This window comes from Schistocerca piceifrons, chromosome 5 (genome assembly GCF_021461385.2).
Source record: "Schistocerca piceifrons isolate TAMUIC-IGC-003096 chromosome 5, iqSchPice1.1, whole genome shotgun sequence".
Taxonomy (NCBI): Eukaryota; Metazoa; Arthropoda; class Insecta; order Orthoptera; family Acrididae; genus Schistocerca; species Schistocerca piceifrons.
Window position 1 is genome coordinate 535,365,066 of NC_060142.1, and position 18,790 is coordinate 535,383,855.

The window sequence follows — 18,790 nt, forward strand, 5'->3', positions numbered from 1 at the left end:
CTGTGGCGAATGTGTGTTTTCAACTTGTTTCTTTTATTCATTAAAAAAAAAATTGTCTTCCTTTCCAACTCAATATTTCTCTATAGCAGTTGAATGATGAGCCTGGAAAATTTCAACACGATTCTTTGTCTAAAAAAAGTAGATCATGATGCAGATAGAGTTAAAATCATGGGAACTATTCACCAGCACTACATACCACTGAAGATAAATTTAAAAGCACTCACATGTGCACTGCAAATCTGACAGTCCACATATGTATTTTAGGCTTCTTAAGGAGGACTGATTGATACAAATCATGCTATCCTCACAGTGCAGAAATTTGAGATGGTGGACATTTTATATATACAAGGTAGTGTGGCACATGTGGTAATGTCGACTACAGGTGGCATTTCCTTTCATATTTTGTTTGCTTAGTCAATAATTATCATCAAAGTGTTGGAGCAAGCTTGGAAATTACAAAGGAACTGTCCATGATGTTCCTGGTTGGTGTTGATAAAAAGTGGTACATAAGTTTTCCAAAGCACAGCACTGCTCACTTTGGCAATAAATTAGAATCTGTGACTCAAAAACTATACAACAAATATTGTTGACCACTGAAATATTACATTTTTGTAATCTTATTTGAAATCAATTACACAAAATTAAACTATCACAGAAATACAACAATAAGTAAGAGCTTTTTGGACAAAAGTATAGCTTCATAAGAACGTTGCCCTTGAGCCTGAAGTCAGGCTTCTACTCATGAAGGATGCACTGGACTAGGTCTGCAAATTCACAACCTAATGCCAGGTGCATTTTGAATCCTTCACTGCAATTCAATGGATTTCAGTCTGGTGGTCACAAAATTCATTTGCAATCTTGTTTCTGGACATAGTACCCACTGTTAATCTGTTCCAGTTTTTCGTATTAATTGGTAGTAATGCAGTTATCTTTCAACCCTTTATTTCCAACCACACAAGACTGATCAATTGAAAAATACAAGTTGGTATTAAAAAATTCACAATAATAAAAATACACATTTTGTGGCTATTATTTCCTACCTAAGAAAATCTTAGCAAGACGAATGATCTGACATTCTCGTTCATTCCCTTCTTGTTGGACACATTTGTCCATAACATGTTCACAATCCACATCTAAATTACAAAATGTAACAGGAATGTTTACATTGTTACAATTACTGTTATTTAAATGTAAAAAAAAAAAATCTTTATTTCTTCAGTGTTTAGACCAATGGCATAACGCTGAGCATAATACTTCATTTCTTCTGACTTTTAACTTTGATAATGCTTACTGTCAATGAGGTAGCATGATACTATTCTTGACAGTCTCCTAAAACAAAACAAAAAAAGTTTACACTTTACATTCACAATAGACAGAATCTAAAAAAATAAAAACCACTATGTTAATTACCCGTAATCCATCAATAGTCTTATCCCACTGATGCTGAGCAATTAGTGTTACTGAATGTGAGATTAAATTCACAACTTTCTCAATATTTTTTTTAAATGTCTTCATAACATCTTCAACACACACAGTCTCACCAGTTTCTTTCCAACAGTCATAATCTGTGATCAGGGCAATTGCAACATAACACAGACCAGCTTCCTTAGCAAGAACAACCTGTAACAATATTCACAATGTAGACACAGAATAATGAAAAATATGTTGCTCCTGTACAACAAAGAATTTTTACCTCTGGTACAGTGGTCATATTTATTGAATCTGCACCCCATGTTCGAAAAAGTTTGCTTTCTGCAAGAGAAGAAAAACGAGGACCTTCAATGCATAAGGATGTCCCAGTAGGATGACACTGAATTTTCAGATCCTGTGCAGCCTTCAAAACAACTTCCCGTGTTACAGGACAATACGCAGGATTCATGGGGAGGTGACAGATCCCAACAGCTAACTTTGATGTATCATCATAGAAGGTCTGCTTCCTTCCTTGGGTCCTGGATTTTTTATCCATTAAAAATTAAATGAATGATCATTCCACTTTTTACAATCTTATAACAACAAAAATAATCAATTATTGATAATATAATGTAAAGGGACAGATAAAAAAATCTACTTATCAAGTGGCAGCAGTGGAACACTCACACAAAAGGATTTAACTTTTACAAGCTTTTGGAGCCAAGTGTGTGTGTTCCCCTGCCGATGCTTGAAGAGTAGACTTTTTTATTTATACAATCTTATGTAATATACTTACCTATCAATAAATGAATCTAATACAACTATGTCCCCAGGATGTAATTCCTCTTTCAAGGAGCCACTTGCTGTTGAAGCAAGTATGTGAGTACACCCAACCTCCCGAAGAGCCCAAATATTTGCTCTGTAATTTACAGCAGATGGCATAATTGTGTGTTTGCGGCCATGCCTGAAATGGAAAAAACTATGTTCAGCTCTAAAGACAGTATAAGCCTATTACATGATACACAGTCTTTGAATCTATAGGTATGAAAATGTGTGTTTGTGCGTGAGAGAGAGAGAGAGAGAGAGAGAGAGAGAGAGAGAGAGAGAGAGAGAGAGAGAAAGAGAAGAGAGAGAGTCTGTGTTACATTCCGGTATAACTCTGGAATGACTGGAGCACTTTCGATCAAATTTTACACACACTTTATAATTTGTACAGTGCTAATAATTCAAGCAACTCTGCAGGCAGTTTCCTCAAGTCCATATAGACACACAGCTGATAACCATTTTAGAATTATTAACAGAAGTATCTTCAGTCTGCTTTAGACATGAGACTACATTTGCACAGCCAACATTTTTGGGTGGACAAAACAAGCTCAACGTAGAATTCATGCAAGGCACCAGTAGCTTATCAAGATTAATGTGGAACCAGGAATCCCCTACCACAGTTTGTAAAAGTTACATTAAAGATTGATATGATTCCTTTTGCTGGCTAACAGAAGACTGGAATAAGTAAGTAACTGGGCAACAGCAGTTAGCCGCAGAGAGAAAAATTTTAATAGAAAATATCAGACTTTTTATGTTATGCTCATGTCTTAATTCATTTACTCCAGTCTTCTCAAATACGCACAGAAACACTCTATCTTTAAAAACAATGCTATCAACGTTTTAAAAAAAGTTTCACAATGGCAAAAACAATGTGTCAACAGTGAGTTAAAGGATATAGCAGGAAGACTGCTTCATTGAACAGTATTCGCTTCTGCAGGTGGTATTGGGTGGGATCCATACGTCCTCCCAGCATGTCTTATGGACGCTTTTACGAGGACTTTGCTGATATATTTCTCCAGACTTACTTCCTCGTATTTGCAAGGTCTCATCTTGTAGCAAGAGGTTTGTACATGTTTGGGTTCCAACACATTTCAGTAACATTGTTCAAGATGACTGGAAGATAGCCACCAAGAGAGGGATAAGGTAGAGGAGGAAAAGATCCATTGCCTTCACATTCACACGACTTCAATCTTTTGGTTTATTATCTATGGGGCCAACTAGAACAATTACATCATGCAGCAGACACACTTACAAAGCCTGCAAAACCATTTGATGCCCTCCAGGTGTCTGTAAGGATGTGACGGTGGATATGTGCAAATTCACAGAGTGAAGCACAGCTGTAGACTACAGTGGATTTCGCTGACAAAATCGATCACAACACAGACTAATTGAAAAATATTTTTTGGAGAAAGCTAATGCAGTATTTATCTTTATAAACTGCTAAAGGCTTCTAGTAATTGTTTGAGAGCCTACAATTTACAGCTGTTTAAACATTCTAGACTAACACAAGAGCAGTTTGTGATGATGATACATCCTAGGATGACACAAAGGTTGAATCACACTTGACAGAATGGAATGCAATGCAATGCATTTCAAATGATGGCATTAACACATGCCGTCAATCAAATAGAATGAGATATCAATATTGTGCTTTCTTAAGAACACTATCTTTATAGTAATGAAATTTCGGGAATACATTTGTCTAGGTAATGTAGTTAAGTGATCAACATTGCAAGACCATAGGTTAATGTAAGTGAGTGATAAGCCATTAAAAAGGGGAAATGCTGGTATATTAATAACCAGTGTAACTGCCAATACATTGAACCTGAGTCACACTGCTACCAGTGACTTACCTACATGTTCTTTACTTAAGAAAATCTGTAAACAAAAAAAAGAAGGGACAAAAGGGGGGGGGGGGGGGGGGGACACATAATATGAACAGATTTTGCTTGGTTACAGCGAGGACAGTAATTTTGTAACTTCTACATTTACAACCGACCATATTCACAAAAGTTGTTCAAAAACAGAGCAGCCTAATGGAATGATATGTAGCACAGCCCTCTACTGGTGAGGGAAGGATTGACCATCACAATCTCTGCATGTGCGTTGAGGCATGTCACCTGGTGACGTCACATATTCAACATTTGTCATCCACTGTTGGGGCATTTCCCAACATTTGCAGCCCTGTGTGTGTTCTGTTATATGACTTCTCAGGGTTATGTATGTCGCTTTGGTTTTTTAAACATTACTAACAAATGTATAATACATATGATACGATTACTGGATTATTCACTTTTTGGCTTCTTAGTCTTTATTATTGTTGCACTTGTTTTCAAGACATACTGCAAAGGCTCCATGAGGACTTGTATATTTTTCCTATGGGTCAGATATCTGAAAGTGAAAAATGGTGTAAGTTTTAAAATATGTAGACAATGAAAACTTTTACAGTGTGGGTAAAAAAAAAAAAAAAAAGGGGGGGTGTCAGGTATAGTAGTACTCAGTGGTTCTATATATACTTTGATGTATGTGTGTGCATATACCTTCTTTTAACAAATAAATGTCAATGTTTTGAAATGTTTTTCCTATTGCTTTACTTCTCAGCAATTTACCATGCAAACTTTTTCAAGACCATTAATTATTAATTTTTGCTTTCATCATTGATAAACTTTAAGATTGATTTTTATATCATATCCCAATTTTTTATATCAAAGATGATGTCATAACCTCACTTTCAATGTTTGGTAATAACAAAAGGTCTGTAACTAGGGTAGACATTGATTATTACTTACAAAAGTTACTTATTTCTCACTCTCAATTATATTTTGCACAATTGTGCCATTATAAAGGATGAAAAGTGGAGGTCAATCAGAAATTTTGGAACACATTAATGTGAAGAAATACAAGCTTGTTACTATATTTGTACTAGCTATGCCCCAATGATGCTGCCAAAGAAAGTGTCCTCTATCACTGTGACAAAGTTTTGCTTGAAACAGCTAGCTCGAGTGTGTCATTCCGGAGTTTCATATTTTCAAACAGAATTTTATAAAAAACAACACATGTAGTATTCTTTTCATCAGTCCACATAATTTGCAAATTTTTGCAGCAGATTTCTTGAGATGTAAAGAAGTTGAAAATGGTAGATCATTTTTCACTAACACATGGAACAGTCCTTAATTCACAGATTTCCACTTCACGTACTTTTTAAAATTGTTAACTTCTTAAAAAGTTCTTCTTATACACTTCTTTCAGAATATTTCCATCAAACTATGTTAAGTTTAACAGACTACTGAACCAACTTTCAGAGTGGAAGATATCTGAGCTGAACCCATTCGAATTGTTTCAAGCACATGAAATGGTTAAGCCCATTTTTCAGTACAGTCTGTTAATGCCAAATAAAATAATCTTGAACTGTTCAAGGAGTCAGAATCTTTGAGCATGCCACATTCTTGCAACGCAACATACTTATCAAAGACAGAATTTTCATTGTTTGAAAGCTTTCCTCCTTCCTCATTTTCACTTTCCTTATCAACAATACTTCAGCCTCCTCCCAAACTTCATTTGTAGATGTACTTACTGCCTCAATAAGTTTTTATTCTTGATAAAAGCATTCTCATTTGGCTCTGAATAAAATAGAGCCAAAGCAGTGTTTGAGGATCCCTAAAGAATGATTTTAGGCTATAACAAAAAATAAGATTTTTGTATTAATAAATCTGTCAAAACCAAACAATGGAAAATCCAGGATGGAATAATAACAATATTACAAAATGGATAGACTGTTATTCACCACATAGCAAAGATGCCGAGACGCAGACAGGCACAACAAAAAGATTACTTAACGCATAAGCTCTCGGCCAGGCGGCCTTCTTCTGAAATAGACTACACACACACACACACACACACACACACACACACACACACACATTCAGTCACACAAATGGTGATCAGCTCACAAACACATGACCACTGTCTCTGGCTGCCGAGGCCAGGGCAATCTGACCTCGGCAGCCAGAGACAGTGCTCATGTTGTGTGAGCTAAGTTTATATGAATGTGTGTGTGTCTATTTCAGAAGAGGGCCTTCCGTCCAAAGCTTGCGTATTCACTACTCTTTTTGTTGTGCCTATTGGTGACTCATTGTTTCCTATATGTATTTTGTCCCTTTCTCCCTGCACCTCCAACATTTGTGTTGCAGTTGTCACCACAGACTGCAACAATTTCATCCCTCAGATGACATTTATTAATAACTTTCATGATAAAATTTGTCATAACATCAGCTGTTTCACCTGTTATATTCTGGAATCAATCACCCTTACTTGTCAGAAAATATCTAAAAAGCGCTGGTATCAAATTTACACTTTTGCGATTAGAAGCGTCCATCATAAATGAAATGTACTTCGCATTTTTCAGTTCCTCACAAATTTAATGAAATGATCGCAGTCAATGTATCTGTTGACCCGAAGGAATAATTGTGTTTCATCACATGGAAAGCTTGCAAACCTTCCTCAGCACCAAGACTTTTTCTTCTTCATTTACAATGGCATCATTCTTACATTCCATAACAAAACAAGTCCTGCTGCGAGACGAAGTTTTGCTTGAAACAGCTATGTAGCTTGTGTTTCTTCACAGTAATGTATTGAAAAAGTCAGGTTGACCTTCTTGGCCTATTAGAAGAGTGCCTTTCCACAATGTGCAAAAATAATTTTTCACTTTGCTCAAATGGAAACTCAGCTTTAAACACACCTCTAAACGTAGAAATCTGAAGCAATAGGCAATGCACAAAGAAAGTGAAATGAGTGTTCACCATGGTTGGTTGGTTTAAAAGAGGGGGAGGGGACCAAACTATGAGGTCATCGGACCCTTGTTCCTAATAAAACAATGCCACAAGTGTGAGAACAAAACGAATGAGACATATAACACATAACGGAAAGAAAGGAAAAACCACAAGAACAAAGGAAAGGCAACGAACCCTAAAAGGAACAAAAGAGGACAAGAAAGAAACAGAGATGCTAGAAACAGAAGAGAGTAAAACAAGAAAGCAGATTACAGTGGCTGGTCGACCAGGAGAATAAAAAGGAGAAGCCAGCCACTCTGCAACACATTGAAACTTCCACCCTAAAAGCACTAGGGTGGAGGACACAGAAGGACAAAGGACATGCACTAAAATCTACATCGAAGTATGAAACCCACTCTCATGGATAAAACTTAAAACTAAAGCTACTGCTAAGGCATCGTCGCCCAACACCGAAGGTGGGGAGTTCGTTAAGTTAAAAGTCCACCGAAGAGCGGCTAAAAGTGGGCAGTCCATCAAGAGGTGGAGGACTGTCATTTGGGAGTCACAGCGACACAGAGGTGGGTCCTCGTGACTGAGTAGGTAACCACGCGTTAGCCATGTATGGCCAATGCAGAGCCGGCAGAGGACAACTAATTCCCTGCGAGAGGACCACATGGGAGACTTCCACACATTCATCGTCTCGTTAATTATACACAGCTTGTTGTGCATACTGTAATGCCATTCCATCTCCCAAAGCCTGAAAATCCTGCAGCGTAAGACAGAATGCAGGTCAGCTTCGGAGATGCCCATCTCCAGAAGCGGTTTCAGCGTCGCCTGTTTGGCCAGCCTGTCCGGAAGTTCATTGCCTGGGATTCCGACATGTCCAGGGGTCCACACAAACACCACTGAATGACAGGACCATTCCAGGGCATAAATGGACTCCTGGATGGACGCTACCAGAGGATGGCGAGGGTAGCACAAGTCGATAGCTTGTATGCTGCGCAATGAGTCACTACACACCAGAAATGATGCGTCAGGGCATAAGCGGATGTCTCATGAGCACGAGATATGGCCGCCAGCTCTGCAGTGAAAAAACTGCAGCCATCTGGCAAGGTGTGCTGTTCAAAATGTCCTCCATGATCATATGCAAAGCCAATGTGACAATCAGCCATCGAGCAATCAGTGTAAACCACTTCAGAGTCCCGGAACACGTCAAGAATCGAGAGGAAGTGACAGCAGAGAGTGGCAGGAGTAATGGAGTCCTTAAGGCCACATGAATGGTCTAGACAAAGCTGTGGCTAAGGTGTACATGAACGGACTGCAAGTAGAGGTGGTAAAGGGAAGGACTTCAGTTCAGACAGAAGGAACCACACGCGAACCACAATTGTTAGCCCTGACCTGGGTGGGAGATGGACTACCGCGGGTGGGAAAGGAGACGGTAATTCAGATGCTCGGAAGAACTACGAATGTGTGCAACATATATGGCAAGCAGTTGAGCACATCGGATCTGCAATGGAGGGACTCCAGCCTCCACTAGTACGCTGGTCACCAAACTCGTCTTATAAGTTCCTGGGGGAACCCCGCAGTGGTGCACAGTGTCGAGTAAATGCAACGCTGAAGGCACTGCTGAACCATAAGCCACACTCCCATAGTCAATTCGGGATTGGACAAGGGCTCTGTAGAGCCGCAGCGTAGAGCGATCTGCACCCCAAATGGTGTTGCTCAGGCAATGGAGGGCATTGAGGCGTTGCCAGCACTTCTGTTTAAGCTGACGAAGATGAGGTAGCCAAGTGAATCAAGCATCGAAAACCAGTCCTAAGAATCGATATGTCTCCACTACTGTGAGTGGATCATCATGAAGGTAAGGTTTTGGGTCCAGATGAACAGTATGATGCTGAGAGAAGTGTATGACACACGACTTTGTGGCTGGAAACTGGAAGCCGTGGGCTAGAGCCCATAACTGCACCTTGTGGATGGCTCCCTGTAGGTGACGCTCAGCAACACCAGTACTGGAGCAGCAGTACAAAATGCAGAAGTCGTCTGCATACAGAGAAGGTGAGATGGAGGGCCCGACAGCTGCTGCTAAACCGTTAATGGCCACTAAAAATAGAGAAACACTCAATACAGAGCCCTGCGGGACTCCATTCTGCTGGATATGGATGGAACTAAAGGAGGCACCAACATGGAAACGAAAAGTATGGAGTGACAGGAATTTTTGGATAAAACTTGAGAGTGGGCCCCGGAGACCCCATTCATGCAATGTGGCAAGGATATTATGATGCCAAGTCATGTCGTACGCTTTATGTAAGTAAAAAAAGACAGCAACCAGGTGTTGCCATCTGGAAAAGGCTGTTCGGATGACAGACTCGAGGGACACAAGATTATCACTGGTAGAGCGACCCTGGCAGAAGCCGCCCTGACATGGAGCCAGTAGGCTACGTGACTCCAGGACCCAACCCAATCGCCGACGTACCATATGTTCCAGCAGCTTACAAAGAACCTTGGTGAGGCTGATGGGCTGATAGCTATCCACATCAAATGGGTTTTTACCGGGTTTGAGCACCAGAATGATGATGCTCTCATGCCATTGCACCAGATCCGGTCGAAGATAAGATGACAAGGAGATGTCGCTTGTAGTCAGATGAGAGATGTTTAATCATCTGGCTGTGGATCTGATCAGACCCAGGAGCTGTGTCGGGGCAATGTGCAAGGGTACTGAGGAGCTCCCACTCTGTAAATGGGGCGTTATAGGATTCACTGTGGCATGTAGTGAATGAGAGGACGTTCCCTTCCAGCTGCCATTTGAGAGTGCGAAAAGCTGGGTGGTAATTCTACGATGCAGAGGCTCAAGCAAAGTGCTCAGCAATCGTGTTTGTGTCTGTAGATAACACGCCATTTATGGTAACAGCAGGGACACCTGTTGGGGGTCTGGTACCCGAAAAGACGTTTGATCTTGGCCCAGACTTGGGAAGGTGACGTATGGCACCCAATGGTCAAGATTTATCTCTCCCAACACTCCTACTTCCGTCGTTTGATAAGTTGGCGAACACGGGCACGGAGCCGTTTAAAGGCTATGAGGTGCTCCAGGAAAGGGTGCCGCTGCAGAGCTCATCAACATTCCTTAACTGCTTCAGCGACTTCCGGTGACCATCAAAGGACTGCCTTACACCTCGGGCACCCTAAAGGGCAAGGGATGGCATTTTCTGCCGCAGAAACAATTGTTGTTGTCACCTGCTCAACCATCACATCAATGTTACCACGTGGGGGAGATTCAATGGTGACAGCAGAGGTGAAAGTTTCCCAGTCTGTCTCGTTTGAAGCCCATATGGGTAGGCATCCGTGGGCCTGACGCCGGGGCAGTGACAGGAAGATGGGGAAGTGGTCACTACCACACAGGTCGTCATGTGCTCTCCAGTGGATAGACGGGAGAAGTCCTGGGCGGCAAATTCAATGGCCGAATATGTGCCATGAGCCACACTGAAATGCGTGGCGGCCACAGTATTAAAGAGACAGAGGTCGAACTGAGATAGTAAAGTTTCGACATCTCTGCCTTGGCCAGTAAGCACAGTGCCACCCCACAAGGGGTTATGGGACTTACAATCTTCCAAAAGTAGGAAAGGTTTATGGAGTTGACCAATCAGTGCAACTGATTCAGGGGTACTGCACCATCTGGAGGAAGATATACACTGCAGACAGTTATTTCCTGTGTCGTCCTTATTCTGACAGCCACAGCTTCAAGAGGGGTTTGAAGAGGCACAGGTTCACTACAGAGTCAGTTTAGGACATAAACTCAAACTCCACCTGACACTCGATTACAGTCGATACAGTTCCTGTAATATCCCTTATAGCCGCGGAGGGCAGGGGTCCACATTGCCGGGAACCAGGTTTCCTCAAGGGTAATGCAGATAGCAGGTGTAAAGCGGGTCCACATTGCCGGGAACCAGGTTTCCTCGAGGGCAATGCAGATAGCAGGTGTAAAGCTTAACAGTTGCCATAGCTCAGCCAGGTGGTGGCAAAAACCGCCGCAATTCCACTGGAGGATAACATCATTGTGAGACTGGGAAGGCATGGAACATTCAATGAGGTAGTTTATGACTCAGAGGCACCTGTTGCCACCAACTTATTGCCTGAGCAATCTATATCCATTGTGCCTGAGGGTCTGGCGAGATCTAGGTTCTCAGCAGATGCCAACATCTCCACTCCATCCTCAGACACAGAGCTTGTAGGTAGCGGTGGTGTGGGTGCCACCACAATTTCCTTGGTCTTAGGGGGTTTTCTTTTTGGATGTTTCTTGCTGCTCCTTGAGTTTCCCTGGCTGGGAGGACTTCACTGGCTCAGTCTCCGGGACTGATGATGAGCATGAAGCCCTACAACCAGCTGCTTTTGGGCTCTTCAGCCACTGGTGGGTATCATTTTTCCCACTAGCAGAAACCTGGGAAGGGAGTGACCCAAGGGACCCCTTCCTAATGAGAGAAGCCAAAGAAGACTTGCACTTCTCTGGTTTAGAAGTGGGGACCTATGCCCCCAATGGTTAGGGGGGTATTGCTCCCAAAGTAGGTGGTGCAGGTGCAACAGGGAGAGAAATGACCCCCCCCCCCACCATCAAGGGGGCAGGTGTAGTCTTCTGGCTCTGAGAGGTGACTGGGGTTGGTGGAGCTGATGGTGCCACAACTGTTATAGCGGAGGCATAAGACTATGTCATACGCACAGGTTGCAGGCATTCAAATTTTCTCTTAGCCTCAGTGTAAGTCAGTCGGTCCAGGGTCTTCTAGTCCATGATTTTCCTTTCTTTCTGGAGAATCCTGCAGTCTGGTAAGCAAGGCGAATGGTGCTCTCCGCAGTTGACACAGATGGGAGGCGGGGCACATGGAGTATTGGGATGTGATGGGCGCCCGCAATCTCGACATGTGACGCTGGAAATACAGCGGAAAGACATATAGCTGAACTTCCAGCACTTAAAGCACTGCATCTGCAGAGGGATACAGGGCTTTACATCACAGTGGTAGACCATCATCTTGACCTTCTTGGGCAATGTATCACCCTCGAAAGCCAAGATGAAGGCACAGGTGGCAACCTAATTATCCTTCGGACCCCGGTGGACACGCCAGACGAAATGTACACATTGCTGCTCTAAATTGGTGTGCAGCTCATCGTCAGACTTGAAAAGAAGGTCCCTGTGAAATATGATACCCTGAACCGTATTTAAGCTCTTATGGGGCGTGATGGTTACAGAAACATCCCCCAGCTTGTCATAAGCGAGTAACGCCTGTGACTGGGCAGAGGATGCTGTTTTGATCAAGGGTGAACCAGATCTCATTTTGGACAAGCCTTCCACCTCCCCAAACTTGTCCTCTAAATGCTCAACAAAAGACTGAGGCTTCGTTGTCATGAAAGACTCCCCATCAGCTCTCGAACATACAAGGTCCCAGGGCGAATAAGATCTGCTGCAATTCTCAGCCTGACGCTTCTATGGTGGGGCCAGGGAGGGGAACGATTTGGGGTTGTACTTCTGCGCACTGAAATTAGCTCATGAACGCTTAGAGACTGCTGGTATTTCACCACCAACAAGAGATGATGGACTATGCTTTATCGCGTGTCATCCGCCTGATGCCATCCACTCCAACCGGGGCCCTTCCCCACGGGTGCCAACCAGCCGTACCAAAGGCCACATGGCAGGATGATCATTGCCAGGAGTCCCGATGCCCCGGGGTGATGGACATCTACCCTTCGGCATATGTGGGGAGTTAACGGTGCAGGCATCAGCAGTGATTCCTGTGTGGTCAGGGGGCTACAACCAACAGGGTACATGGCGGCCCCGCCACAACAGACTGGATACCGTGCTGGATATCAGGTGCAAAGAAGTCGAAGGTCATCGTTGACACAGAAAGCGACACTGCAAAGTGCTTCGTGGAAAACGCACCCAGGAAGGTGTCCTCGCCCGAGAGATGGAGAATAGGCGGGACTGCAATGCGACGACAAGAAAGTGGGCTAAAGATCTCAATCCACGATGGACACAATGCACCATGTAAGGCGACCTTCCCCAATTGGCTCGCTCTTTGAGAAAATTTTGAAGAATGGAGGTCAAACCCTACATGGGACCATCACACAAAGTCAAAACATGTGAGACTCCTTTTAGTCGTCTCTTACAACAGGCAGGAATACCTCGAGCCGATTCTAATCCCTGGACCCACAGGGGGAGAACCGTATGGTGATATCTACACACAATCATGTTCACCATGACACAGCATTACATAGTCCAACCAAAGAATTTAAAAAATCATGTCTCACTCTCTTTGGTTTAATCAAAGTGTTGAATCCTGCTTAGTCATCAATTATGGGGAGTCTAGGAAACTTGCTTTCTCGAATAACTAGACAAACAATTCAAATAAGTCGTATTAATGAGTTTTATTATGAAATGAACAATGACAGTTCTTAAGCTTGACACCAACACAGAAGTGTCGCAAGCAAAAGGTGACATGCAAATAAGAAATCTCTTCAGTATATACAATTCCTAAGTCACTGGTCTTGAAGTGCCTAATCTGGCTACTGCTGTAGAACTGGCTGCAACCAGTCGGGAGCGGTGTTTATGTTCTCTTCACATTGAGGTCACTGCCGTTGTGTTGTCATACTGAAGAGGGGTCAGTCAGTGTGCAATTGGCTGACGTCTTCTTTGGACCCCTCTCTGCTCTCTCGTTTCGGACTGGGGTGCCGGTGCTTGACTGTATGCCGTAACACAAAGAGTGTATTTACTCTATACTTTGGGAATGACCACATTTGTACTCCATTTCAAAATATATGGGGCAGTTGATGAGAACTAGGATGATATATGTCCCATTCGTACTCAGTCAAGACAACAGGACACTTTTAAGCTATGTAAGGGAAGATCCCATAAAATACGGGGCATCTGGTCACACTACATCAATATAACACCACCATTAAATGCACTATACTAATAACAGAACTGAAATACATATGGAATAATGTTGCCAATGTCCCACATTTACTATTAGTTATGTGCTTTAACCACATTAATTGGACCTTTTGCAACAGGCAAGACAAAGATTCTAATACCCCTGTCACAAGAGGAGGATGCTGGTCAGACAGGGATCAGAACACGAACTAAATGTTCATGTAGGTGAAGATGGCAGCTATCTCTCAATAAAGCTGCTCATACTGGCAAGCCTCTGTACAAAATACACCATCCTTAGAAACTTGACAAGATTAATTTATGTACTTCCACTTAAAATAAAGTCAGTATTAAGAATAGTCAGTCATCATATGGCTGCATGCTTGAGGTCTTGCGATTAGTGTTCATTCTGCAATAATTTTATTGTTTCTGTTTCCAAATCCATTACGGTACTTGAGTGAAAAATGAGGCAGAAGACCGCTGAATTTAAGTTTGGTGCTGTATTATGCGTGAAAAATTAAAATATGAAAAACCAGTATTGCAGAATGTTAAGTTTCTCCCTAAATTTATAGAAAATTGATACCAGAGTGGCAAGATGACCTTCATAAAATGATCATGATGCAAGGACAATTGATTTTATGAATGTTTTTATGATGAACATCACTCTAAAGATCATAAATAATAACAAATTATGAAAATTTATGTCCTTGCTGCATACTAAGCATGAAATCAATTGTTTTTATCCCTCTATCATCTGTATTACTGTAGGCGGTCATCACCAGTTATCAAAAGAGAAAGTAGAACAAGAATAAAGAAAAATAAGCTTCACTTTGGACAAGGACCAAACCTGCCTTACACACAATACGACTGTGCTGTTTCGCAGACCAAGGTAATTTTAGTTAGTACATTCATCTCGATGCTTCCTGAGGAGATTATCTTTTGAAAAAAGATAAACAGTTTTAGGATGAAATATCTGGCACTTTGCACCACATTACCATTAAGTTTTATCCCCATCTCCGACCCAACGGCCTCCCCTTGTGTCTCTTTGGTAGGTTTTGAACTCGAGTTGTGTGTGCTATAAGCTGTGAAATTCTCACAAAGCTGGTATTTTCTTGTGTTTTTCATAATATCATAGACATTGCTGCCTAATAGCACATTATCCATATAGTCAAAGGTATATTTATCATACACACTTGACTGGGTTTTTCTTTGGTGGTAAATACTACAGTTCCACTTATCTCAAGCATTGTGTCCCTCTTGCCATAATTTGCACATTACTGACTAACTCAGCTTTAATCTTTTAATCCTTTATCATTCATCTGCTGTCACTACATTTTCCTTCTCATCAACAATAAATTTCATTTTTTTAAAACAAGCTTGCACTGTTAGGTAACAACTCCAGCACAGCTTTACCTACGCACAGGACCATGTTTGTTCCCATTACTGTCTGGTTGTTTCTACAGTTTGCTTTGGTGGCTAATGTCCTTAACTTCAGTTTACCTATATGAGAAAATGTGTGTGTGTGTGTGTGTGTGTGTGTGTGTGTGTGTGTGTGTGTGTGTGTGTGTGTGTAAAGTTAAGAAGTTTTGAAAAAACAGTTGTCAGGGGAGGGTACAGAGTTGGCAGGGGGAATCTAGGTGTTCAGACGGTTGGATTTTTTGGTGTAGAAGCTATTTGGCGAGTCAGGGAAGAGTGATGGGGACAAAAGGGTTGTGTGACATTATTCTGATGATCATCTGTTGGGATGTTGTTCTACTACGAGGGTCATACAGAAAGTAATTAATTTTTTTCCCCTCTAAGCAGGATGGTTTTATTCATGATTGGAATACACTATACTGCTTCCCAGTTATTTGGCTATAAAACTATTTTTCAACACTATCTCCTTTCATTCCTGTGGCTTTACACCACCTTAATGTGAAAGCTTTGTTTTGCTATGGTACCACATTATTGGTCTGAGTCTCAGTCAAGTTCTTACTGCATCAGTAACTTCACTATCATTGCTGTAGTACTTCCTGCACAGTACATCTTTCAGGAGGTCAAAGGTCCAAGATTTGAGCAGTAGTGCAGATGAGGAAGAAAGGTCTACTGAAGTTTTATGATATCCCCCCATGTGTGTACAACTTGTGCTTGCTCTTGTGTTATCGTGGAGAAGTGGGTGGTGGCGGGTAGTGTTTAACGTCCCATCGACAACAAGGTCATTAGAGACGGAGCGCAAGCTCGGGTTAGGGAAGGATTGGGAAGGAAATCGGCCGTGCCCTTTCAAAGGAACCATCCCGGCATTTGCCTGAAACGATTTAGGGAAATCACGGAAAACCTAAATCAGGATGGCCGGAGACGGGATTGAACCGTCTTCCTCCCGAATGCGAGTCCAGTGTGCTAACCACTGCGCCACCTCACTCGGTGGAGAAGTGGGTTCGCAGTTTTGTGGCCACAGACATGCTGTAATTATTTCTTTAATTTCCTAGGAGTTTCACAGTACATCTACATCGATACTCTGCAAATTACATTTGAGTGCGTGGCAGAGCGTTCATCGAACCACCTTTACAATTCTCTATTATTCCAACCTCATATAGTGTGCAGAAAGAACAAACACCTATATCTTTCTGTATGAGCTATGATTTCCCTTATTTTACCGCGGTGATCGTTTCTCCCTATGCAGTTCGGTGTCAACAAAGTATTTTTGCATTCGGAGGAGAAAGTTGGTGATTGGAATTTCGTGAGAAGATTCCGTCGCAACGAGAAACGCCTTTGTTTTACTGATGTCCAGTCCAAATCCTGTATCATTTCACTGACACTCTCTCCCGTATTTCACGATAATACAAAATGTGATGCCCTTCTTTGAACTTTTTCGATGTACTCTGTCAATCCTATCTAGTAAGGATCCCACACCACACGGCAGTATTCTAAAAGAGGACGGACAAGCATAGTGTAGGCAGTCTTCTTAGTAGACTTCGGAGTTAATTGTTTCACCATTAGGGAGGACACAGAAAAGAATAACCCTTCAGAGATCTACACCACTGTAGCCATGACTTTACAAACTGAGAGTAATGTTTTGAACTACTACTATTACTTCGGAGGAGATGATGTATGGAGCCACACCATAGATTGCCAATTTGTTCTGGCTCAAGATGGTGCAACCATGTTTTATCACCGGTGATGATGTCTGACAAGAGATACTCACCATCATCAGCAATTGGGCATTTGCATTCCTTCTTTCTTCTTTATGCTCTTCAGTTAGGCTTCGAAAAACCCAGCCGGCACAAGCCTTGGCATACACTAACTGATGGAGAAATGTGTCAGCACTGAGTTATTTAATTGTTATTTGCCTAGCACCTCAAATAAGTGTGTCCACAAGCTGCAACATTGCAGGTGTCACCATTGTGTATGACCAGATGGCTTGGGATTGGACGGATTTCCTTCTTGTACTGTTGTCAGCTGCTTCTCCCTGTGACTTACTGCACTTTTATCCCTTCTCAATGTTTGTAAACATTTTGTAAATGACTGAATATTTGTGATGGTCTGGTTTCTGCCACAAGAAATTCAGTAATTGCTCTTTACATGGAACGCCCCACAGTTGCCAATGCCATTTTGAAGACTGGTTGATATAGAATGCCATGACCTACTTGGGGTTATTGGAAAAATGAGTCAACACAGGAATTTTTAAGGCTGTTTCAAACAAAATTATAAATTATTTTTAAACAAAAATTGGTCAAGAAAGAAAATGTGTTGCATTGTCCATCGTATTTTCTCTGTTAATTTAATCAGAGAGTTGTCTCTCATGTTCACTTAGTTATTTTTCTTTTCTACTCAATTTTCTAGTAAGGGTTGGTATTTCTTATTCTTTATTATGATTAGTTTTTGTCTTCTTCCCATAGATTGGCTTGATTATGTTCTACAAGATGCTCTGCAAATGTAGAGTGATTGGCCCTAATTTGCAGACTCTTATCTGCTCTTTATATTGGATATCAAATGTTCTACCTGACTGCCCCTCCCTCATTTCCCCTCAAATCACACACCACATTGAGACATGCCAACAGGGAGCATCTCATCATTTTTGTTCAAACTCCATGAGATTATTAAGTATGAAATGAAATGATCGTATGGCATTGTTGGCCGGGAGACCCCATGCGGGGAAGTTCGGCCGCCGTATTGCAAGTCCTTTTTAGTTGACGCCACTTCGGCGACTTGCGAGTCAATGATGATGATAAGTATAATTACATATGATAGACAGCGATATTTTGCCAAGTTGGTGCTGGTGAACTGAGGTTATCGATGTAATTGGCTCTCCCACTTGGTAAACTGTGGACAGCTGTATAATCCTCTCCCTAGTCGCCACCCATAGCAAACTAGCCTTTTGGCTGAAATCTTTGTGGGAAGGTATTCACTGAACGTGCCCTTGTGATCGGTACAGTACAGATAGGGAGAGTAGGGATAAACGGTTGATTTTTCATTTTTTGAATGGTAGCATGGAGAGGCATTCTTGCCACTGCCACCGAGCTGACCAGGCCTACCTTCCAGAGATTGCTGCTGCAGCTGGTAGTATTGCTACACTGCTCCACAAACTGCTGCTTTTGTTTGTGCATACTTTGCAGTTCAGTTGCCATGGTATTTCCCGACCACAACGGTTAATTTATCGCATTTAATTCACAATTATATTGTAGATTTGTAGACATGAGATACTCTGTCCTATGGACAAACGAAACCATTTCTCACTTTGTAGTGAGCCAAACCAGTGATCTATATGCACATTATACATTAAAAGTTTTGCTTTTCATATATGGTTTTCCAAATTAATTAAATTTGTGGCAGCTGGAACATACACCCCAGCAATTTAATTTTGTTACCCCGAGTACCTCATAATTAATTTCCTTGATCTTTA

The 18,790-nt window shown here is 41.9% G+C and overlaps 1 protein-coding gene across 2 annotated transcripts in view; it reads right to left on the reverse strand.

Annotated features, from left to right (window-relative positions):
• Positions 1-925: 925 nt before the first annotated feature.
• Positions 926-18,790, reverse strand: part of LOC124798121 (S-methyl-5'-thioadenosine phosphorylase) — a 38,558-nt gene continuing 20,693 nt past the window's right edge. For both annotated transcript variants that reach the window (XM_047261379.1, XM_047261378.1), the window contains 4 exons: positions 2,207-2,374; positions 1,694-1,949; positions 1,411-1,620; positions 926-1,329 (listed from right to left, as the gene is read on the reverse strand). In XM_047261379.1, coding sequence (XP_047117335.1) covers positions 1,294-1,329; positions 1,411-1,620; positions 1,694-1,949; positions 2,207-2,374 — 670 coding nt within the window. In that variant the 3' untranslated portion in view covers positions 926-1,293. The remainder of the gene's footprint in view (positions 1,330-1,410; positions 1,621-1,693; positions 1,950-2,206; positions 2,375-18,790) is intronic.